This window comes from Myotis daubentonii, chromosome 2, assembly GCF_963259705.1.
Source record: "Myotis daubentonii chromosome 2, mMyoDau2.1, whole genome shotgun sequence".
In the NCBI taxonomy this organism is placed as follows: domain Eukaryota; kingdom Metazoa; phylum Chordata; class Mammalia; order Chiroptera; family Vespertilionidae; genus Myotis; species Myotis daubentonii.
This window is the reverse complement of record NC_081841.1, coordinates 74106658-74125942: the sequence shown is the minus strand read 5'-3', so window position 1 is coordinate 74125942 and position 19285 is coordinate 74106658. Positions and strand designations below refer to the sequence as shown.

The 19285-nt window shown below is 40.7% G+C and overlaps 1 protein-coding gene across 3 annotated transcripts in view; it reads left to right on the top strand.

Moving 5' to 3' along the window:
* The window catches only part of CAPS2 (calcyphosine 2), a 54017-nt gene extending 42100 nt beyond the window's left edge, over positions 1 to 11917 (top strand). For all 3 annotated transcript variants that reach the window (XM_059683662.1, XM_059683661.1, XM_059683663.1), the window contains 3 exons: positions 4146 to 4265; positions 6236 to 6332; positions 11107 to 11917. In XM_059683662.1, the coding sequence (XP_059539645.1) occupies positions 4146 to 4265; positions 6236 to 6332; positions 11107 to 11282 (393 nt within the window). In that variant the 3' untranslated portion in view covers positions 11283 to 11917. The remainder of the gene's footprint in view (positions 1 to 4145; positions 4266 to 6235; positions 6333 to 11106) is intronic.
* The last annotated feature ends 7368 nt before the right edge of the window (positions 11918 to 19285 follow it).

The window sequence follows — 19285 nt, the reverse complement described above, 5'->3', positions numbered from 1 at the left end:
AGGGGCATGGATCAGACAATGGATCATTCACAGAAAGCAGAAGCACATGTGAAGGCATGGAGGGGAGAGTAAGTGTGGCCTGTCCAGGAATTACAAATTGTTCATGCCCTCAGTCCCCACCCCCAGAGCCTTCGCACATACTGTTCCCTCTGCTGTGGAGTAGTCTTCCTCTAGCACAGTGGTTCTCAACCTTCCTAATGCCGCGACCCTTTAACACAGCTCCTCCATGTTGTGGTGACCTCCAATTTCATTGTTACAAACTGAACATAATTAAAGCATAGTGATTAATCACAAAAACAATATGTAATTATATAAGTGTTTTCCGATGGTCTTAGGCGACCCCTGTGAAAGGGTCGTTCGACCCCGAAGGGGTCGCAACCCACAGGTTGAGAACCGCTGCTCTAGACCTTTGCATGCGGGATTTTCTCATCATTCAGGCCACAGCTTTCTCTACAGAGAGTACAGCCCTGGCACTTCTGTCTGTAGGAGCACCCATCTGGTCCCTGGATCCCTGGTCTTCTCTCTACCATTTCCCCATTTTCTTTTCTTTATGCTACTTTTTAAGTATTGTCTGGCTGTGCCTGCAAATGGAAAGCAAACCCCATTAGGGCAGAGGCCAGGGCACTTCTTATTTCCTGCTCTATTTCTTTATTTATTTCTAGTGATATTAGAGAGGAGAGAGAGAGAGATCTCGACCATGGACTGGTTGCCTCCCCTATGCAAGCCCAACCAGGGGCAGGAGTTCCAACAGGGGGCAGGGAGTGAACTTGCAACCCAGGTGCACGCCTTGACCAGGAATCGAACCCGAGACCCTTGGGTGCATGAGATGACACTCTAATCACTGCACTACCAGCCAGGGCAACCTTGGTGTCTTTATCCACAATTACATAGGTAATTAATAACCGAGATAAAACGGGAACCCAGATAATTCAGTCGAGTCTAGTACTCTTTCTTTATATATGTGTATATATATTTTTTACTTCAGAGAAGAAGGGAGAGAGATAGAGGGATAGAAACATCAATGAAGAGACATAATCATTGATCGGCTGCCTCCTGCACGCCCCCCACTGAGGACCAAGCCCCCAAACTGGGTATGTGCCCTGACCGGGAATTGAACCATGACCTCCTTCCTGGTTCATAGGTCGAAGTTCAACCACTGAGCCACACTGGACAGGCAGTCTAGTATTCTTTCTGCATCACCACAATAGTTCCCTTTTTGGTTGATTTGTTAAATTTTTATGATTAGATTCAGGAATAAAAACAAAAAATTATACAAGGCATCTAACACAGAGAGAAAATTTTATGAGAATATGAGTAAACTTCCCTTTTTCTCATATGTTTTAAACATTTCCTGTCCTGTCCCCCCCCCCCCCCCCACACACACACACACATCACTGGAGACTGGCCATGCAATGATAAGAAGAATTAAGTGGCTATCAAGTAAGAATATAAACAGAAGCATGGACATATAGAACAGACTGACAGCTCTCAGGGGGAGGTGGGGATTGGATGAATGAAGGTGAAGGGATTAGGCAAAGGACATATATACATCACCCATAGGCACAGACAACAGCATGGAGATGGCAGAGGGAAGGGGTGGTGGTGGAAGTGGGCACAGCTGTAATAATGTAAGATAAAAACAAAGTTAAAAAATCTTAATATTAGAATAACATATAAGTACTTAACATATAGAAAATAACCTTTTCTTTTAAAACTTGCTTTGCTAACCACTTTTCTATTGGTTATTTCCAATTTATCATTATTACTAAAGGCTTGATGCACAAAATTCATGCAAAGGGCTCAGCTCTCGCAGCCCTGGCTTTGTTTGGAAGGTTGTCCGGAAGGATGTCCAGTCTAATTAGCATATTATGCTTTTATTAGTATGGATAATAAATGTTGCAATACATATCTTTGTGCAGCCATCTTTGCACAAATAAGTAAATATATATATGAATCACCTAGAAAAGAAATTAGTATGCACCGTAAATAGCTTAATTTCTATAGAGATACTATCATTGAATAAACCTCAGTTTTCTTCAACTAATTATCATTTTTCATTCTGTACCATATCTTGAAAAAAGAAGGGGGTTATATAAATTTGTTGCCACTTTTGGTAACTTACTCAAGTTTTGAAAATTATTCATTTTAAGCCTCAAGCATTGTGTTTTAAATCTAGCATTCCATGAGTTGGGTTAGCAAATACATTTTTTCCTATCCATATTAGTTATGAGTTCACACTTAAAAGCTCATTTTACAGACCCTTAAGGTCTGTATCATGTATAGGTCATTAAGGCAGACAAAAAATGTATGGGTTGTTGAGATTTAGTTTTTCTTACTAAAGTCTTATTTGAAAAATTAGGAGGAAGTAGAAGAGAATATTTTTTAAAAATATATTTTATTGATTTTTTACAGAGAGGAAGGGAGAGGGATAGAGAGTTAGAAACATCGATGAGGGAGAAATATCGATCAGCCGCCTCCTGCACGCTCCCCACTGGGGATGTGCCCGCAACCAAGGTACATGCCCTTGACCAGAATCGAACCCGGGACCCTTCAGTTCGCAGGCTGACGCTCTATCCTCTGAGCCAAACTGGTCAGGCAGAAGAGAATATTTTTTGAGGACCTGTTATTACTGGAAAGGGGACCTGGCCCGAGCGAGTCTGCCTCAGGGCCAGCACATAGTGTGTGGGTTCTTCACTCCGTGCAGGAAAGATTTTACCACACAAGTCCAGGTGATTTTGAGAGTACACTTACTGCAGCTGGGGCAGCGAACCAAGGAAGAGCCTAGGATCCAAGAAGCAGCAGGAGACTAGGCAGGGCTCACTGGGGAGTCAGAGGAAAGGGGCCTCGGAGACAGGCTCAGGGGGTTAGCCCTGGATGAGCTGGTGCTGCTGCCCACTGCTCCCCTGGTTGCAAGTCTCCTCAGGACCCTTCGAATTCAGGAGATGCAAGTCTGAGAGGGAAGAAGCGGGGGTAGTGAAGGTGAGGGCATACTCCCAGGAGAGGGGGTATTCTGGGCCCTTGGTTTTGAGGTTTTTTAAAGGCTGGGCATTTAGGGGAGATCTCAGTAGATTATTCATCAGCTTTTCCAGGTGTGTCCTTTCAGAGTCATGGTCTCTACTGATTGGTCAGGGCCAGGGCAGGGGGTTGTTAGTCATCGAAGCTGGTCCTGGCATCACCCGCTTGGATTTTCGGCTTTCCTGGGACTGGAGCTGAAATACCATTATTTCTAGGGAGAGGTCAGAGGGTCTAAGTCACATGGCCAGCCATATGCCAGGGGAGGAAAGGCCACGCTTGGGGCGAGATCTAGCACTAGTTTTGCTCACTGCTAGGCACCTGGCTTTCCTACCTTTGGAGACCTTCTGTGTCTGGCTGTAAGTTGCTGGGCCAGTTTGTTCAGCTATCGGTCTCAGTTTCCCCGGCCCACTTGCCAAGCAATTTTCTTAACTTCTTACTACCCTGCTTCACTAATATTTGTCAATCACCTTGTCAGATGTTTTGTTTACATTCTCATTTAAAGCTAACAACTGAAACCTGAATTTAAGAAAATCTCATGGCGTGACTTCTTTGTTATTAGGAACTCTGGAAATAGAATATTCTATTAAATAGTGCATTTATCAAAGCAATAAGTGGCAATGGTAAAATGAACAAACTGGCATAAGAGATTTACTCAGAATAACACCTTATGCTGTAAATTGTGGAATAATATTAGAATCATTCAAGTATTATGCTTTATACTTTCAAGCCTGAACACTAGGAGAAATACAATTACTGGTTCTATTGCTATTGGAGGCATTCCAGAACCTGAAGTGATTTTTTAATTGTCACCGATATAATATGTAAAAATAATTAAATGTCCAAAGCCAAGGAAACAATAAGCGCTTTTATTTTTGTATGGAAAGAAAATGAATTTAAAATGACAATTTGTGTCTTACTGTCACCCCTAAATGATTATTAAATTTACAGAACTGTTCACCACAGAGTTTCTTTAAATAGCTTTCTGAGTGCCTTTGAATGGATTTGGATATAATTTGGGGGGGGGGGCGGGGGGGAGATTTTACTATAAAAAGATGTAACAAAATACTATTATCTTATGGTCATGTACAACTTTAAGGTGTAAGAGTCATTGGTCTCTGTATTATTTCTAGGATTTTGAGTCTTCATGGCAAATTCTAAATGAAAATGGCAATGGCAGGGTTGACTATGGAGAATTCAGACGTGCCATTATTGGTGAAATGAATGAATACAGAAAATCATTTGTTCGGAAGGTAACTAAGTAATCTTTTAAATAGTTACTTTTAAAAAATATGTTTTTATTGATTTCAGTTAGAGCAGTGGTTCTCAACCTTCCTAATGCCGCGACCCTTTAATACAGTTCCTCATGTTGTGGTGACCCCCAACCATAAAATTATTTTTTTGCTACTTCATAACTGTAATTTTGCTACTGTTATGAATCATAATGTAAATATCTGATATGCAGGATGTATTTTCTTTGTTACAAATTGAACATAATTAAAGCATAGTGATTAATCACAAAAACAATATGTAATTATATATGTGTTTTCCGATGGTCTTAGGCAACCCCTGTGAAAGGGTCCTTCGACCCCCAAAGGGGTTGCGACCCATTGGTTGAGAACCACTGAGTTAGAGGAAGGGAGAGGGAGAGATATAGAAACATTGATGACAGAGAAACATTGATCGGCTGCCTCCTGCATGGCTCCTAGTGGGGATCGAGCTCGCAACCGGGGCATATGCCCTGACCACGAATCGAATTGGTGACCTCCTAGTGCAGTGGTCGGCAAACTGCAGCTAGCGAGCCACATGCGGCTCAGTGGCCCCTTGAGTGTGGCTCTTCCACAAAATACTACGTGTGGGTGCCCATGTACAGTGCGATTGAAACTTTGTGGCCCATGCGCAGAAGTCGGTATTTTGTGGAAGAGCCACACTCAAGGGACCAAAGAGCCACATGTGGCTCATGAGCTGCAGTTTGCTGACCACTGTAGTGCATTGGACAATGCTCAGCCAACTGAACTACACATGCTGGGCTTTAAATTGTTATTTTAGTAGATTGTTAGGTTCCTTATTGTAAGACTTGAGTGAATTACCACTGAAAATGTTCTAAATCCCTTTATCTGCAATGTATCTTGATTTCAATAAAACAGAAACACATAGAAATACAACTCTCCCAGGATAAATCTAAATAATTTATGCATATATTTTAGGAAAATAATATAAAAGGAATATGAAATATGAATCAAATTTTGGTTCACAAATTACTAGTTCCATAAACACTGTTGTCTCCATAAACTACTAGCTATGTGACTACTGGTAATACTTGAGTGCAGGTTACCTATCTCAACCCCGAGAAAGAAGATACCTACCAAGAAGGGCTCCTGGTGGCTAACTGGTCTCAAATTTATAAATTGAGCCTAACAGCCCTGTCTAAACAGGGCCCTCACACAGACCTGAACTGTGTTCCTGTGTATGAGTCAGCCCTTATAGAGGAGTTCCTGAAATAGTGTTTCAACCAATAGGACTGAGACTTTCCCTGTTCAATTGGAACTGTGCAGCTATATCCTCATTAGCATTTTATTGACCAATCAGATCAGCTCACTGACCAATCAGGGCAGTGTTTTTTGGACCAGCCAAACTTCAAGGATTTGGAGTTCTCTATTGCATGAGGATAGACTAATTAAGGTCCAGGGGCCGGGACTTCTCTCTAAGTCAGCTTTGCTCTGGCTCAGGGAGTACAGTACACTTTCCCTTTCTGCTGAAGACTAAAGGCTGTTTTCCCGAGCTGGAGCTGAAACACTGAAGATATCTCCTCAGGTCGGAATCAAGCAGAGCTCAGAGCGGAGCGGAGCGGAGCAGGCAGACCAGACAGGAGCAGAGCTTTGTGAGAGGGGCCTCACCCAAGGGCCACCTCTCTGAAGCCCATCTTACAGCCATGCTGTTTCACACTTGAGCTGTTTGCACTGGACAAAGTTTCCTTTTTCACTTTACCCCAAATTGGGGATTCCCGTTGACAGAGAAATGGTGCCAACAATCATCAGTTAGCGCCTTATATCTTGCTCCAATGCCTTTCTTTCTTGCATTCATGATGCTTCCTTCATATACCAGTTTAGTATTTTTAAATTGTCCTGTTTAAAGCTTATAAATAATGACTGCAGAATAATAAATGAAGTTTGCATGTCTAATGATTTTATAGAAAAAAAATAACATGTATTTTATTATTTAGGCTTTTATGAAACTAGATTTCAACAAAACTGGCAGTGTGCCTATCATAGACATAAGAAAATGTTACTGTGCAAAGAAGCACCCTCAAGTAATTTCAGGTAATTATTATGAGGTAAAAGCCATTAGATTTCTAAAATGTTAGTTAATGAAAGTAATATCTTCAAGTAATATTAGTTTATAATGTAGACCTGAGGCCATTAGGGGAGGAATAAATCATTATGTTTTAAACTAGAAAAGTGAGAGCTCTTTGACCTTTATTTAAAAATTCCCAGGTCTATTGTCTACTTATTTTTTCTTCGATGTTTATAATCAAGATTGAACTTTTATTTTCTATTCAGCTAGTGAGGAATTTGAGTTAAAAATAACAGAATAGATATAGAGAATAGATAATTACATGTGCAAATTCTCTGAATTAGTTTTACTGAATGTGCTTATACTTGAAGATTTAAGGCAGAATGAAAGAATGTCTTTCTCTAAGGGTAGAGCTACACATATAATGAAGATATAATGAAAATTTGAAGATATAGAGAACATCTCAAAGTAATTCTAGAGACTCATTACCCTACTATATTTCTTCTGACTTTATATAATAAAAATTCACTTATAAATACATAATTGATTTATAAGTGAATTTTTATTATATAGAAAGCATTTGGCCACTTTACATTGCATTTTCCTTTAAAGAGGTAGCAATTGCTATTATTTAATCTTTAAAGCCTAAGTGATTGTTCTGACCAAACGACCAGAATGACCAGAACAACCAGCTGGTAGCTATGAAGCGCACTGACCCAGACCTTGCTGCTAGGGCCCTGACAGCACTGAATCTAGTTCACCCACACCCCAGGCCCAGACAGGAGGGAGGAAGGAGCCCGATTCCTTATGGGATCGGCCATTGGTTATCTTGCTGCTGGGGCCAACCTCCCGCAGTACCTCCTGCCAGCTGGCCAGGCCAAGGGACCACACCTGTGCACAAATTCATGAACTGGGCTTCTTATATGTACATATATTCCAATCCTTACATTATAGAGTTTCATAGTTTATATGTACTATAAGTATCTAATAATTTTTGAAGTTTTTTCATGAATGGTTCACTAAACATATTGCTGTGTAGTTTGCTATCTTATTCAACAATTAGAGGCCCAGTGCACAAAATTCATGCACTGGGAGGTAGGGGGTTCCTCAGCCTGGATTGCGAGAGGGCACAGGCCAGGCCGAGGGACCCCACTGGTGCACAATCAGGCTGGGGATGGACACGGGAAGTTGGCCAGCTGGGTAGGGGCTGCTGGAGGGCTCCAGGGCGTGTCTGGCCCATTTCATTCAGTCCCAATCATCTGGACCCCAGAAGCAAGCTAACCTGCTAGTTGGAGTGTCTGCCCCCTGGTTGTTAGTGCATGTCATAATGAGCAGTTGAGTGGCCTTAGCATATCATTAGCACATTAAGCTTTGATTGATTGAATGGCTGACCAGACGACCAGACACTTAGCATATTAGGCTTTTATTATATAGGACATGTTTTAGAGCTATTTCTAAGTTAATCCATGTTGAGCTATCTCATTTTTATCTGCTGCCTGTTATTCTTTTAAAAAGTCAATATATTACAATTGAGTGCAGGTTACCTATTTCTTAGCAAAAAATAGTGTGAAAACTTATCCACCTAGCTATTCTTCTATTGGAAGACTTTTAATTTCTACCTATTATGTGCAACCAACAAACTAATGAGTTTGTTTATTTGGCCTATTTTCTTGGGGTAATATCAAGACCTAGAATAGCCGTGGGCAAACTACGGCCCGCGGGCCGGATCTGGCCCGTTTGGAATGAATAAAACTAAAAAAAAAAAAAAAAAAAGACCCTACCCTTTTATGTAATGATGTTTACTTTGAATTTATATTAGTTCACACAAACACTCCATCCATGCTTTTGTTCCGGCCCGCAGGTCCAATTTAAGAACCCATTGTGGCCCTCAAGTCAAAAAGTTTGCCCACTCCTGACCTAGAATATCAACATTTCAAGTTTTAATTGATACTTGCAAAATGCTTTGTAAGACAGCTATACCAGATTATTCTGCCATTAGTTGGAGATTTTATTTTACCTCAGATTTTTGCCAATCTAATAGTCTATATTTTTTTAAATTTGCATTTCCCTGATTATTAGGGAGATTAAACACATTTTTGTATGTACATTGACCATTCATCATTTATATTTAATGAATAATCTCTAATTCATAATTTTGATTATGTACTAATAAATACTATAGAAGGCTATTCTAGAATTTTCCTTTTTAATATTAAAAAGATACACTGTAATTACTTTGGTTTATTTCTGTTATTAACCCTTGCAAATAGTTTATTCATTACTTTTAATTGTGAAGTGAAAAAAACAAACAGAATTTGCATGAAGATTAAAGCTAATGATCATCACTGGCTTCCCAATTTTTAATAATATATTTCAGGTCAAAATAACTTAATTTGCTTATCAATGACTAAATCAACTACAGTTGCTGAAAGAGAATTTTTAATATTATTTAGTTATATGTGGTATATGTGTTTTTCCCTTAAAACCCATGCCATTCCTGCTTTTTTTCCTTTAAATTGTCATACTAAAGATAAGAACAAGATAGTTTACATTTTTCAAATTAGATGCTTTCAACACCGTGTGTTTTTCTCTTTGTCTTCTTCCCTCTAATAATCTTAATTAAACTGCTTAAGTAGCTCTAGTTTATTTTATTTTATTTTATTTTATTTTATTTTATTTTATTTTATTTTATTTTATTTTATGTGTTGGTGAATTCTTGGTGAGGGTTTTGTTTTGTTGTTGGATAAATCTTTGTTAGTTTAAGTAATTAGATACCTTGTTTTTGCATTCACATTGAAGGAGATAAGCTAGCAAACCAAACAACCTTAAAAAGAGGAAAATCTGTTACTGTTTTAAAAAAACAAATGTTTTGTTAAATCTATCATTACAAATTATAATTTATTCACATGCCCATCTTTAGGATGTATATTGTGTAGAATTTAATTTCAAATTAAGGCTATTAGATCAGACAATTTAATTTAATTACAGAAAATATTTTCTTTTTAGTTTAAATAATTTATTTTAAAAAGTATTTTCAGCTTTAATAGAAATGGAATTTATCAAGTGTTTTTTATGCACTAGTATTAGAAATCTGATGCTGTGTATTAAAATACTAAGAGAAGCAAAAGAAAGGTTACAAACGATAGAAGGTGGGTATTTCCTGGGTGGGGATACAACGGAGGTATACAGTGCTTCAATATTTGAAACAAATTTAAATAAAAATGTTTTTCTTAGAAAAAAAATAGCGTGAAAACTTATCTGTTAAAAATATGGATGGTAAACACAGAGAGAAATCTCTTCTGCCAACATGTATATATTTTTATATACATTAAATCTTGATTATCCTTGACTAACATTCAATCACAAATTTACTATATTGTTTTATATTACCGTCTCTGTATGGCACAATTATTCAGTCCTTGTTTATTCAACCTGTTTTTTTTTTTAAAAAAATAATCATTGTTCTTTATTTCTTATACATGTTTTTAAAAGACTAAGCATTTTGCTATTCAAAGCAGATTTTATTCTTTTAGTGTGAATGAACTGTTATCTAAGTCCATTATAGACCCTCTAGTACTTGAAAAAGATCCAATTCTGACCATAATTTTGCCTGTCCTATTAGACAAACAATTAAGGCAGCATTCTTATTTAAGTTTGTTATTTTAAATGAGACTTAAAATGATTTATACCAACTATCCTTAAATAAAACAAGAAATTTTAAAAATAAAATGATTTATAGAGTCACAGAGATTTTTTCTGACCCTTTTTTGCCGTATATATTGGCTTCTGTTTATTTTCTTTGTGTATTATCTGACCATCTATAGCTTCCTTTCATCTCTTAATCCTTCTTTTTTTTTTATTAAAAAATTAATGAATGTCTTTTTTCCTGCTGTACTCTCAGATCCTGAGAGTAGATCAGTGCCAGGAGGGTAGGGAGTGAAGGGGTGGCAAGTTAGTGAGCAGAGTTCTCTGATGGAGCACCTGCATTGGGTGACCAGTGGAAGCTCCCCAAGAAAATGGTATTTAAGCTGAGATCAATCTCCCTCTCTGACCATAATATGATCAAAGTTACTTATTTAAATAGCTTCTTGTTCTCTTTCTGAATTAAAAAAAAATCAAATGAATTTTCAGAAGGATAAATCAGATATTTTATGTTCTCTCTTTAAATAATAAACTAAAGAATTACAATTTTTTAAACATATATGATTCTCAATAGCATCTTCTTATAGGATAAAGTCAATCTTATTTAATATAACACCATGGAAATAGCCTACTTAATGTCAGAGATTAAAATATAATGATTTAATCAAGTGTAAGGTCTTCCACAAACATTTCCAATGGCCTTTGAATCTTGTGTTTGCAGCAATGCTTTTCTAGCTGCAGTCATGAGTAACTGATTCACAAAATACCTAATGCCTGAATGGGACATGCCTTTTACACATTACATCACTGTGTTAATAGCATGTAAATCTTTGAAATGATTCCTTAATGAGCATTAAGCAGAGTCCTTTAAAACATTAAGAAATACAAGAATGCAACAGTTGTAGCTGCTGTTTTGCCTAGATATATATAGGATGCACCTTATCAGAAGTTTAAAAGATGCCTCCAATGTGTATTAAAGTCATTACCATTAAATTCTAGTTCATGCAAGAAAATGTTTAAATAAATTACAGGGTAGTTTGCCACAAGATTTCAAATTGCTGAAAAGGTTTTACAAGGCGATTAAGTATTTCTTTACCATCAACGGTCATTTTCCTGTACTTTTATGGAGATTGTTACATCATCAATCCTATTTTGCAGGCCATTCCACAGAGGAAGAAATCAAATTATCTTTCCTGGATACGTTAAAAGAAGCCTGCAGCAAGTCTGATGAAGTCTCCTATGGTGAATTTGAAGATTACTATGAAGGTCTAAGTATAGGAGTAGTAGACGATGAAGATTTTGTTACTATTTTACGTACTCCCTGGGGGCTTTAGTTTTTCAAAGTTAGTCCTAAGCATTTTAAAGGAGAGATGAATTCAATGTAAAGTATGATCAAAGACTGCAATATAATTTTCTAAAGCTCTATTCTTTTTTTTTTCCTTTTTTTCTCAAAGGAGTTGAGTCTAGAGAGAGAAATATTCAGAAAGACAGATATAGGGGTATGTGTATGTTCAGGTGCAAGTATGATTGTTCACGTCTCTAAGTTTACAAAAGACCCTGCTTGATTATATTTCAGAGGTTTTTGTTTTTTTTATTAGACTTCTTAGAAAGTAACATCTGTATCAAACTATATGAGATCATCTATGTAGTAACCAAGTTTCTTGTCCAATTTTTTCCCTATTCATTTCTCAAAATAAAATTGCTACTCTTTTCAATTTGATAAATGGGAATTGGACCCAAAACTTATGAGACTGAAATAGTTCAAACATATGAAAATGTTAAAGGAATGAAAGGATATGTAAGAGAAATTTTCCAAACAGTGTGATTATGGATGTTTTCTGTAACATCAATATTTTGAATGATAGAGGCCTACCCCTAAAATGCTTACTTAAACACAGACTTGTGAATTCTTGTCTTCCACGCTGTGTGTTGTTGTTTTTCAATAGAATACAATGTAATTATTTAGTAACCAGTTCTATTCATCTTTTTATTTTATTTTTAACTGCAGACCTTATAACCTGCACAGAATTATTATTTAGCTAGAAACAATACAAAATAGGAGATGGGATGTTTTCTTAGAGTACTGAATAAACATCTCAGAAAGGGCATTGTCACATACATGGACTGAGGGATAATTTGATAATTCTTAACCAAAATGTAAAAAGATATTTTGTGTCCTAAGATAAATATATATTATTCTAAACATCTTTTCTTTTGTTGTTGTTGTTATATAAACAACTGAAACAGTTCCTTCTAAATAGATATAACTTAATGGTTAGAAGTGTTGTAATCATTTTTTCTAAATTCTCCTATGTTCTTCACTTCTCCTTAGAAATACAAAGAGGGGAGTTTATAGAGTTGTTTCCAAGTTCATAATTTTACATTTTTATGTTAATATAAATTATTAAAAAAGCAGTGTTGAGTAAAATAAGTGGCTAAAAAATAAAAATATATTCTTTGTAGAATACAACTTTTTGGCATATAACTTTATGCATCTATACTCTTGGCAACATTTTAAAAAATGTGATGTGTGTGAACTAAATAAATTCAAAGTAGTATGTCCCTTTTCAAGATTTTAGAAGGTACCAAAACTCACTGCTAAAATATCAGAAATACTATCTAATAAAAGGGTACTATGCAAATTAACCATCACTCCATCACAAAGATGGTGGTGCCCCAGTCCTCTCAGTCCCCAGTGGAGTCCTCCAGTCCTGGGGGCGTGGCAGCTGAGAGTGGGCAGCATGAGGGGCCTGGCGGAATGCTTGCCTCATCGCTGTGGCGATGAGGCAAGCATTCCACCTCAGCCGCGGAGGGCCTCTGGGCAGTGGGCACCGAGCAGCCGGGAGAACACTTGGGTTGTCACCTGGCCAGGAGGCAAGCTTTCTGTGCCCGGCTGCAGATAGGCCTCTGGGCAGCGGGCACTGAGTGGCCAGGCCCCACAGAGAGCTACTGATGCACGGATTCGTGCCCAGGGCTACTGGTATATGTATAACTATTTTAGTGTTGTTTTCACCAGCAGAATTCTTTACTCCTTGGAGTGTTTTTTTCCAATTAAGTTATTATAATTAAATCAAGGTGTTGGAAGATGTTTTTAACACTGTTTGTGAGTCACATTTTTTTACTTGGAAAAATTCATCCAACTATAGTCATCTAAAACCCTGTAAATTGCTCTGCCTTTAAAATGACTCATAATACTGTGGGTGCTCAGGATGCATGTAGTATTTTTCATTGATAAAATTATGTTTAGTTCTCCTTAACAAATCTGTTCTCAATTTTGTTATGCCACATTTCCCTGTGCATATAATCAGAAAATGTTTAGGCTGTTATATTATTTTAAAAAGGGAGGAGAACTTTTTTGGGGATTTAGCATATTAATATGACAGCATGCTTTTAAAAAAGCCTCCAGCCTATTAGTATAAATATTCATATGTGATTATCTGTGGGAAGTTTATTTAAATGATATAACATTTTTATAGTTAATTTCTTATTTTACAGTTATTCTCATGTAGAGTTAGAAAATACATATTCAGTGTTGTTTGTTTTATTTCATTAAAATATAATTGGTGGCACAATAAATCATTCTGCTTTGCCTCACTATCTGCATTCTTGTTTGACTTTTGCACAATAAAATCTATTATTTAATATTCAATTCAATAGAACAGCATCTAATAGGAATTATATTTTTCAAACATCCCAAACATAGTAATTGACTTTTGAAATTCTAGCTTTAATAATCTTCAAGATTCTAAAATATCTCTTGATTAACTTTAAAATATTAAGTTAAATGTTGTAATGATGGTACACGAAGTTTATAGTTAAGTTCATTTTATCATTCTCTAGCTCTTTAAAAGGTAGTTACTTGTTCTAGTATAGAATTGCTTTCCCAGTTAACAATACTATTTATTGAATTCAATACATTGCTTTACTTTACCGTTTCTATTCTTATAAATAAAGTTTTACAAAAATTTCAGGAAAATTTCACATTGTATCAGAAAACTAGAGCTATACTTTAGGAATATTTAGCTATATTTAATTAGGAAAAATATACATGTGCATGATGGAACAATTACAGTTTAGAAAAAAGTATATGTAACTGTTTTCTTCTTTTTAAAAAATCTTAATTAATGAGAGTATTAGAGATGTCCCCCTTTTTGTATTCCTGTTTTAAATTTTATATTATATAAATATATTGCTTAATGAAGTGATTGCACAGGAAGAGTTACCTAGAATAATTCATAATTTTGATACAGATATAAAACACATTTTATTAATTAGTTTGGATTTAAAGTCAGTTTAAGTTGTCAGTTACTGATAGAGAAAATTCACAATAAATTTTGCCTACTGCAGATTAACATGCCTTTGTGGGATTATAGTTTATGTACTATGAAAAACTATAATCACTATTGGTTGACCAGTGAAGGCAAACATCCACAGTGAATATATTTAAAGAAGTAGAAGGCACTGAGCCTACACAAAAGCCAAGCAAGAGAAAAGAGAATCCTGTGGGTTGACAGGGATGTATTGGTATCTATATATATAAAAAGCCAGCGACCAGAACACCGTAACGACTGGAACGACTGGCCGCTATGACACCCAATGTGGCCAGCGAACCAGCCTAATCAGGGGATGGGGCCAGCCAGCCAACCTCCTGCAGCCCCTCCCCCTGGTCGGCCCTACCACCAATCACGCAGCCCCACCCACCCGGCCAGTCCCTCCCCTAATAGGACTCTCCCACCCCAATATGGGGCAGGGCCAGCCGGCCAACCTCCTGCAGCCCCTCCCTCTGGTCGGCCCTACCACCAATCCCACAGCCCCACCCGCCCGGCCAGTCCCTCCCCTAATAGGACTCTCCCACCCCAATATGGGACAGGGCCAGCCGGCCAACCTCCTGCAGCCCCTCCCTCTGGTCGGCCCTACCACCAATCCCGCAGCCCCACCCGCCCGGCCAGTCCCTCCCCTAATAGGACTCTCCCACCCCAATACGGGGCAGGGCCAGCCGGCCAACCTCCTGCAGCTCCTCCTCCTGCCCTGTCCCACCCCAGATCAGCCCTCCCACCCTGATTGGCCTGCAGCTCCACCCCCCAGTCAGCTCCACCCCGATCGGCCCCTCCACTCCAATCAAGAGTGGGGCTGGCCAGCCAACCCACCATGGCCCCTCCTCCAGGCTGCTGGCCCCCTATTGACACCCCCCCACCTAATTCAGGGGTGGGGCAGGCCAGCCCACAGCCCCTCCCTTTGGCCGGCCCCACCCCTGATCAGCCCCCACTACCCCAATCTACCCAGAGCCCCTCCCCCCACCAGCTCTGCCCCTGAATTGGCCCCCCCACACCAATTGGGGCTGAGGATTGCTGGCCAACCTCCCACGGTCTCACCCCTGACTGCTGACGCCCAATAGGCCCCCCACCCCATTTGGGGGTGGGGCAAGCTGGCCCACCACCCACAGCCCCTCCCCACTGCCAGCCCCACCCCCAATGGAACCTCCCCACCCAAATTTGGGGTGGGTCCCCCAGCCAATTGCTCTTGGCCCCTCCCCCCAGCCCGCCTGGCCCTGATCACCCTGATCAGGGTGGGACAGCTGGCCAACCTCCTGCCATCTCCTCCTCCCAACAGACCCAGCCTGGTTACTCCCAGCGTGGGAGGGTGACAGTGTGCTGGGCCGGCTGGACCCCACCTGTGCATGAATTCATGCGTGGGCCTCTAGTCTGATAAGAAGAAGCTCTTCGCCTAGCTGGTTTGGCTCAGTGAATAGAGCATCAGCCCGAGGACTGAAAGGTCCCAGGTTTGATTCCGGTCAAGGGCACATGCCCGGGTTGTGGGCTCAATCCCCAGTGGGGGACTTGCAGGAGGCAGCCAATCCATGATTCTCTCTCATCATGGATGTTTCTATCTCTCTCTTCCTCTTCCTTCCTCTCTGAAATCAATTATATATATATATATATACACTAGTAGACCGGTGTACAAAATTCGTGCACTGGGGTAGGGGGGGAAAGGGGCCCCTCAGTCTGGCCTTCACCCTCTCCAATCTGAGACCCCTCAGGGAATGTCCAACTACCTGTTTGTGCCCACACTTTTAACAGATAACAGCTCCATTGTTGTTTCTTTCTTATGCTTAAAACCATTGGAATTAGTAGGTATTCAAAGTGTGTATACATTTTGGGGGGACCCCTGTATATCTCTAGTCAGCGGTGAAAGAAACCAACAGCAGATTTGGAACCCCCAGACAGGAAACCTCGCTCACTCCCCACATGTCTCCCCACTTCACTTTCCACCTTCGTGGGCAGTGGGAGAATCAACGTTTTCTCTCATTAATTTGGAAAAGCACGTCCTGTCACCTGCTGCCTGGCAGGAGTGCGCTAGGCCCCAAGCAAGCGAGGCTCAGTCAGGGCAGCCTTCGCTCATGGGTGCTGGCACCCAAAGTGCACATTCCTCCTCTACAGTCGCCCCAACTATCTCACTGTTTCACTGAGAGGACGGAATTCCTCTCCACCTCTGGGTTCTTGATCTTGAACGCTGACTGAAGGCACCTCAGCGAGGGCCGCCCCGCGCCCACCAGGTATGTCTGTCTGCATCTGCTCCTGCCTTAGCACCCCCTAGAGGTGATCTCATAGCTGCACTGGCCTCCATGGGAACAGGGCATCACCACTCCGCCCTCTCACTGTCATCTCACAGGCGCCCACCTTTCAGCTCCCAGAACACCCAGACACTCTCCAAAGGACGTGAGCGCATCAGAGGGGATATGTGCACATCCTGTGGGGGTGTTAGGCGTGCTGGGTTGATGGAAGTGCGGTGGAGCGGTGGGGGGAACTTGTGCACGCCTTGGTTTGCAACTGTTGCAGGCGTGGGAGGGTGACAGTGTGCTGGGGGTGTTCGCACACCAGGGGGGGGGGGGGATGTGCACACTGGAGGCCTCTGGCTTTGCAGATCCGCAAACCCCCAGGGTGTGGCCAGGAGGACGTCAGTCTGGCCCGCCATGGTGGCTGTCCCTGCGATCCTGCACCTTCTGGGCCAGGAGGCGGATCTTGTGCAGCCACTCCTTGGCTCTGATGGCCTGCAGGCGCTACTTCAGCTCAGCCTGCAGGCTCCACTTTGCGCTCTCACAGCTGTTACCACTGCCATGTGGAATCCGGGTCCCAGGACCGCGGAGAGCCTCAAGCACTGCCCCCCACCCAACAGGGTCTGTGGGGGGTCACAGATCTGGTCCCGGACCACGGACAGCTTTGCCCACTGCCGCCCACCTTAAGTATGCAAATTAGCCACCATCTTGTTGCTTCAGGGTGGGGGTCCCCACTGGGGTGCCTAGCCAGTCTGGGTGAGGGGATGATGGCTGTTTGCAGCTGGTCACACCCCCTTCAGGGTGGGGGTCCCCAATGGGGTGCCTGGCCAGCCTGGGTGAGGGGCTGAGGGCCGTTTTCAGGCTGGTGGGCGACTGAAGCTCCCAATTTCTCCTTTTTTCTTTTTTTTTTTATTCTGAGATTTATTTACCTTCTATGGCTGTCACTGGAGCTGAGAGCCGGCTTTAGCTTTGAGGCCCCGCTACAGCTCTGAGACCTCGGCTGCTGAAAGCAGGTATCTGGGTTTGCTCTATAATTGGAACATTGTTGCAGTCCTGCTGGCTGAAGCCCAGCTGGCTGAAAGCAGGTTTCTGGGGTTTGTTTAACTTCTATAATTGCAACATAGTTTCTTAGAGTTGCAGCTCAGAGGCTGGCAGAGGCAGGTGGGGAACCTTGGCTTCCTCCTTCACTGGAGCAAGCAAGCCTCCTGTTCGCTTCAGGTGCCTGGCTTCCGGCCGCCATCTTGGTTGACAGTTAATTTGCATATTGCCCTGATTAGCCAATGGGAAGCGTGTCAGACTACGGTTAATTACTATGTTTGTCTATTATTAGATAGGATATATATATATATATATATATATATATATATATATATAGCAAGAAGCTCCTGTCATAGCCTTTAATTTTTATTTATTTATTTTCAAATATATTATTGATTTTTTACAGAGAAGAAGGGAGAGGGATAGAGAGTTAGAAACATCGATGAGAGAGATTGATCAGCTGCCTCCTGCACGCCCCCCAGTGGGGATGTGCCCGCAACCAGGGTACATGCCCTTGACTGGAATCGAACCCGGGTCCCTTGAGTCTGCAGGCCGACGCTCTATCCACTGAGCCAAACCTGTTCGGCTCAAATATATTTTTATTGATTAGAGAGAGGAAGAGAGAGGGAGAGAGAAAAACATTAATGAGAGAGAATCATTGATTGGCTGCCTCCTACATGCCCTCTATTGGGAATCAAGCCTGAAACCTAGGCATATGCCCTTGATCAGAATCGAACCTGGGATCCTTCAGTCTGCAGGCCAATGCTTTATCCACTGAGCCAAACCAGCCAGGGCCACTTTTATTTTATGGTTAAACAAACTTGTAAAGAAAACTTATTTATTGGATGGCATCACATATAAAGAAGGATGTCCCATAGTAGACCCACTATTCATTTGATTATTCCTTTTATTTATAGTCATTCATACTTATTGGGTAGCACTACCCAAAATTACCCAAGGCTTTGAGATATTCTAGAATTTTCTCACACTCATACAGCCTACTCATTTTCAAACCCTTTGATATCTTTCTTTTGAATCTGTCCCCTTCACTGCTCTCAATGTTTATACCTTTGCCCAGGCTCTTACCACTTCTCATGTGTGTTAATCCCTCTTCAACTCTGCCCCCCTCAATCCTGCATCAGTCCATTCTGCATGTTGCTTTTGTAGTGATCTTTCTAAAATGTACATTCCCTCCATGATTAAAGTTCTACCGTGGTTTCCTCTATCTTTCAGAAAAGTTTGAACTCCTACCTTAACACATAAAACCTAAGTGATCTCATTTCCCTAATTTCATCTTCCTGGGCTCAGTCTGGTAAGCTTTTCATGGACAGTGGTGGTTGGAACTCCAGGGACAAAGAGCTGGGATTTCACTGAGCTTACAGAACAAGTTGTATAATTTCTGTGTGCCTCCTTGCTATGACACTCTTGTTTAATAAATGTCTGTATGTGTGGGAGAATTTGGTCTGACATTTATCTATAATAATAAAAGCATAATATGCTAATTAGACCAGACAGCCAGACATCTTTCTGGACATCCTTCCAGACGACCTTCTGGACAAAGCCAGGGCTTCAAGGACTGAGGCAAGCCGCTGTGGCTGTGAGGACTGAGCCCCTTGCACTAATTTCATGCATTGAGACTCTAGTTTCATTATAACTGGATAGTGAAGTTAGGAGAAGCAGTGAGTTCTCACCTACCTTAAAAATTTTAATGGGGGCCTGGCCAGCATGGCTCAGTGGTTGAACATC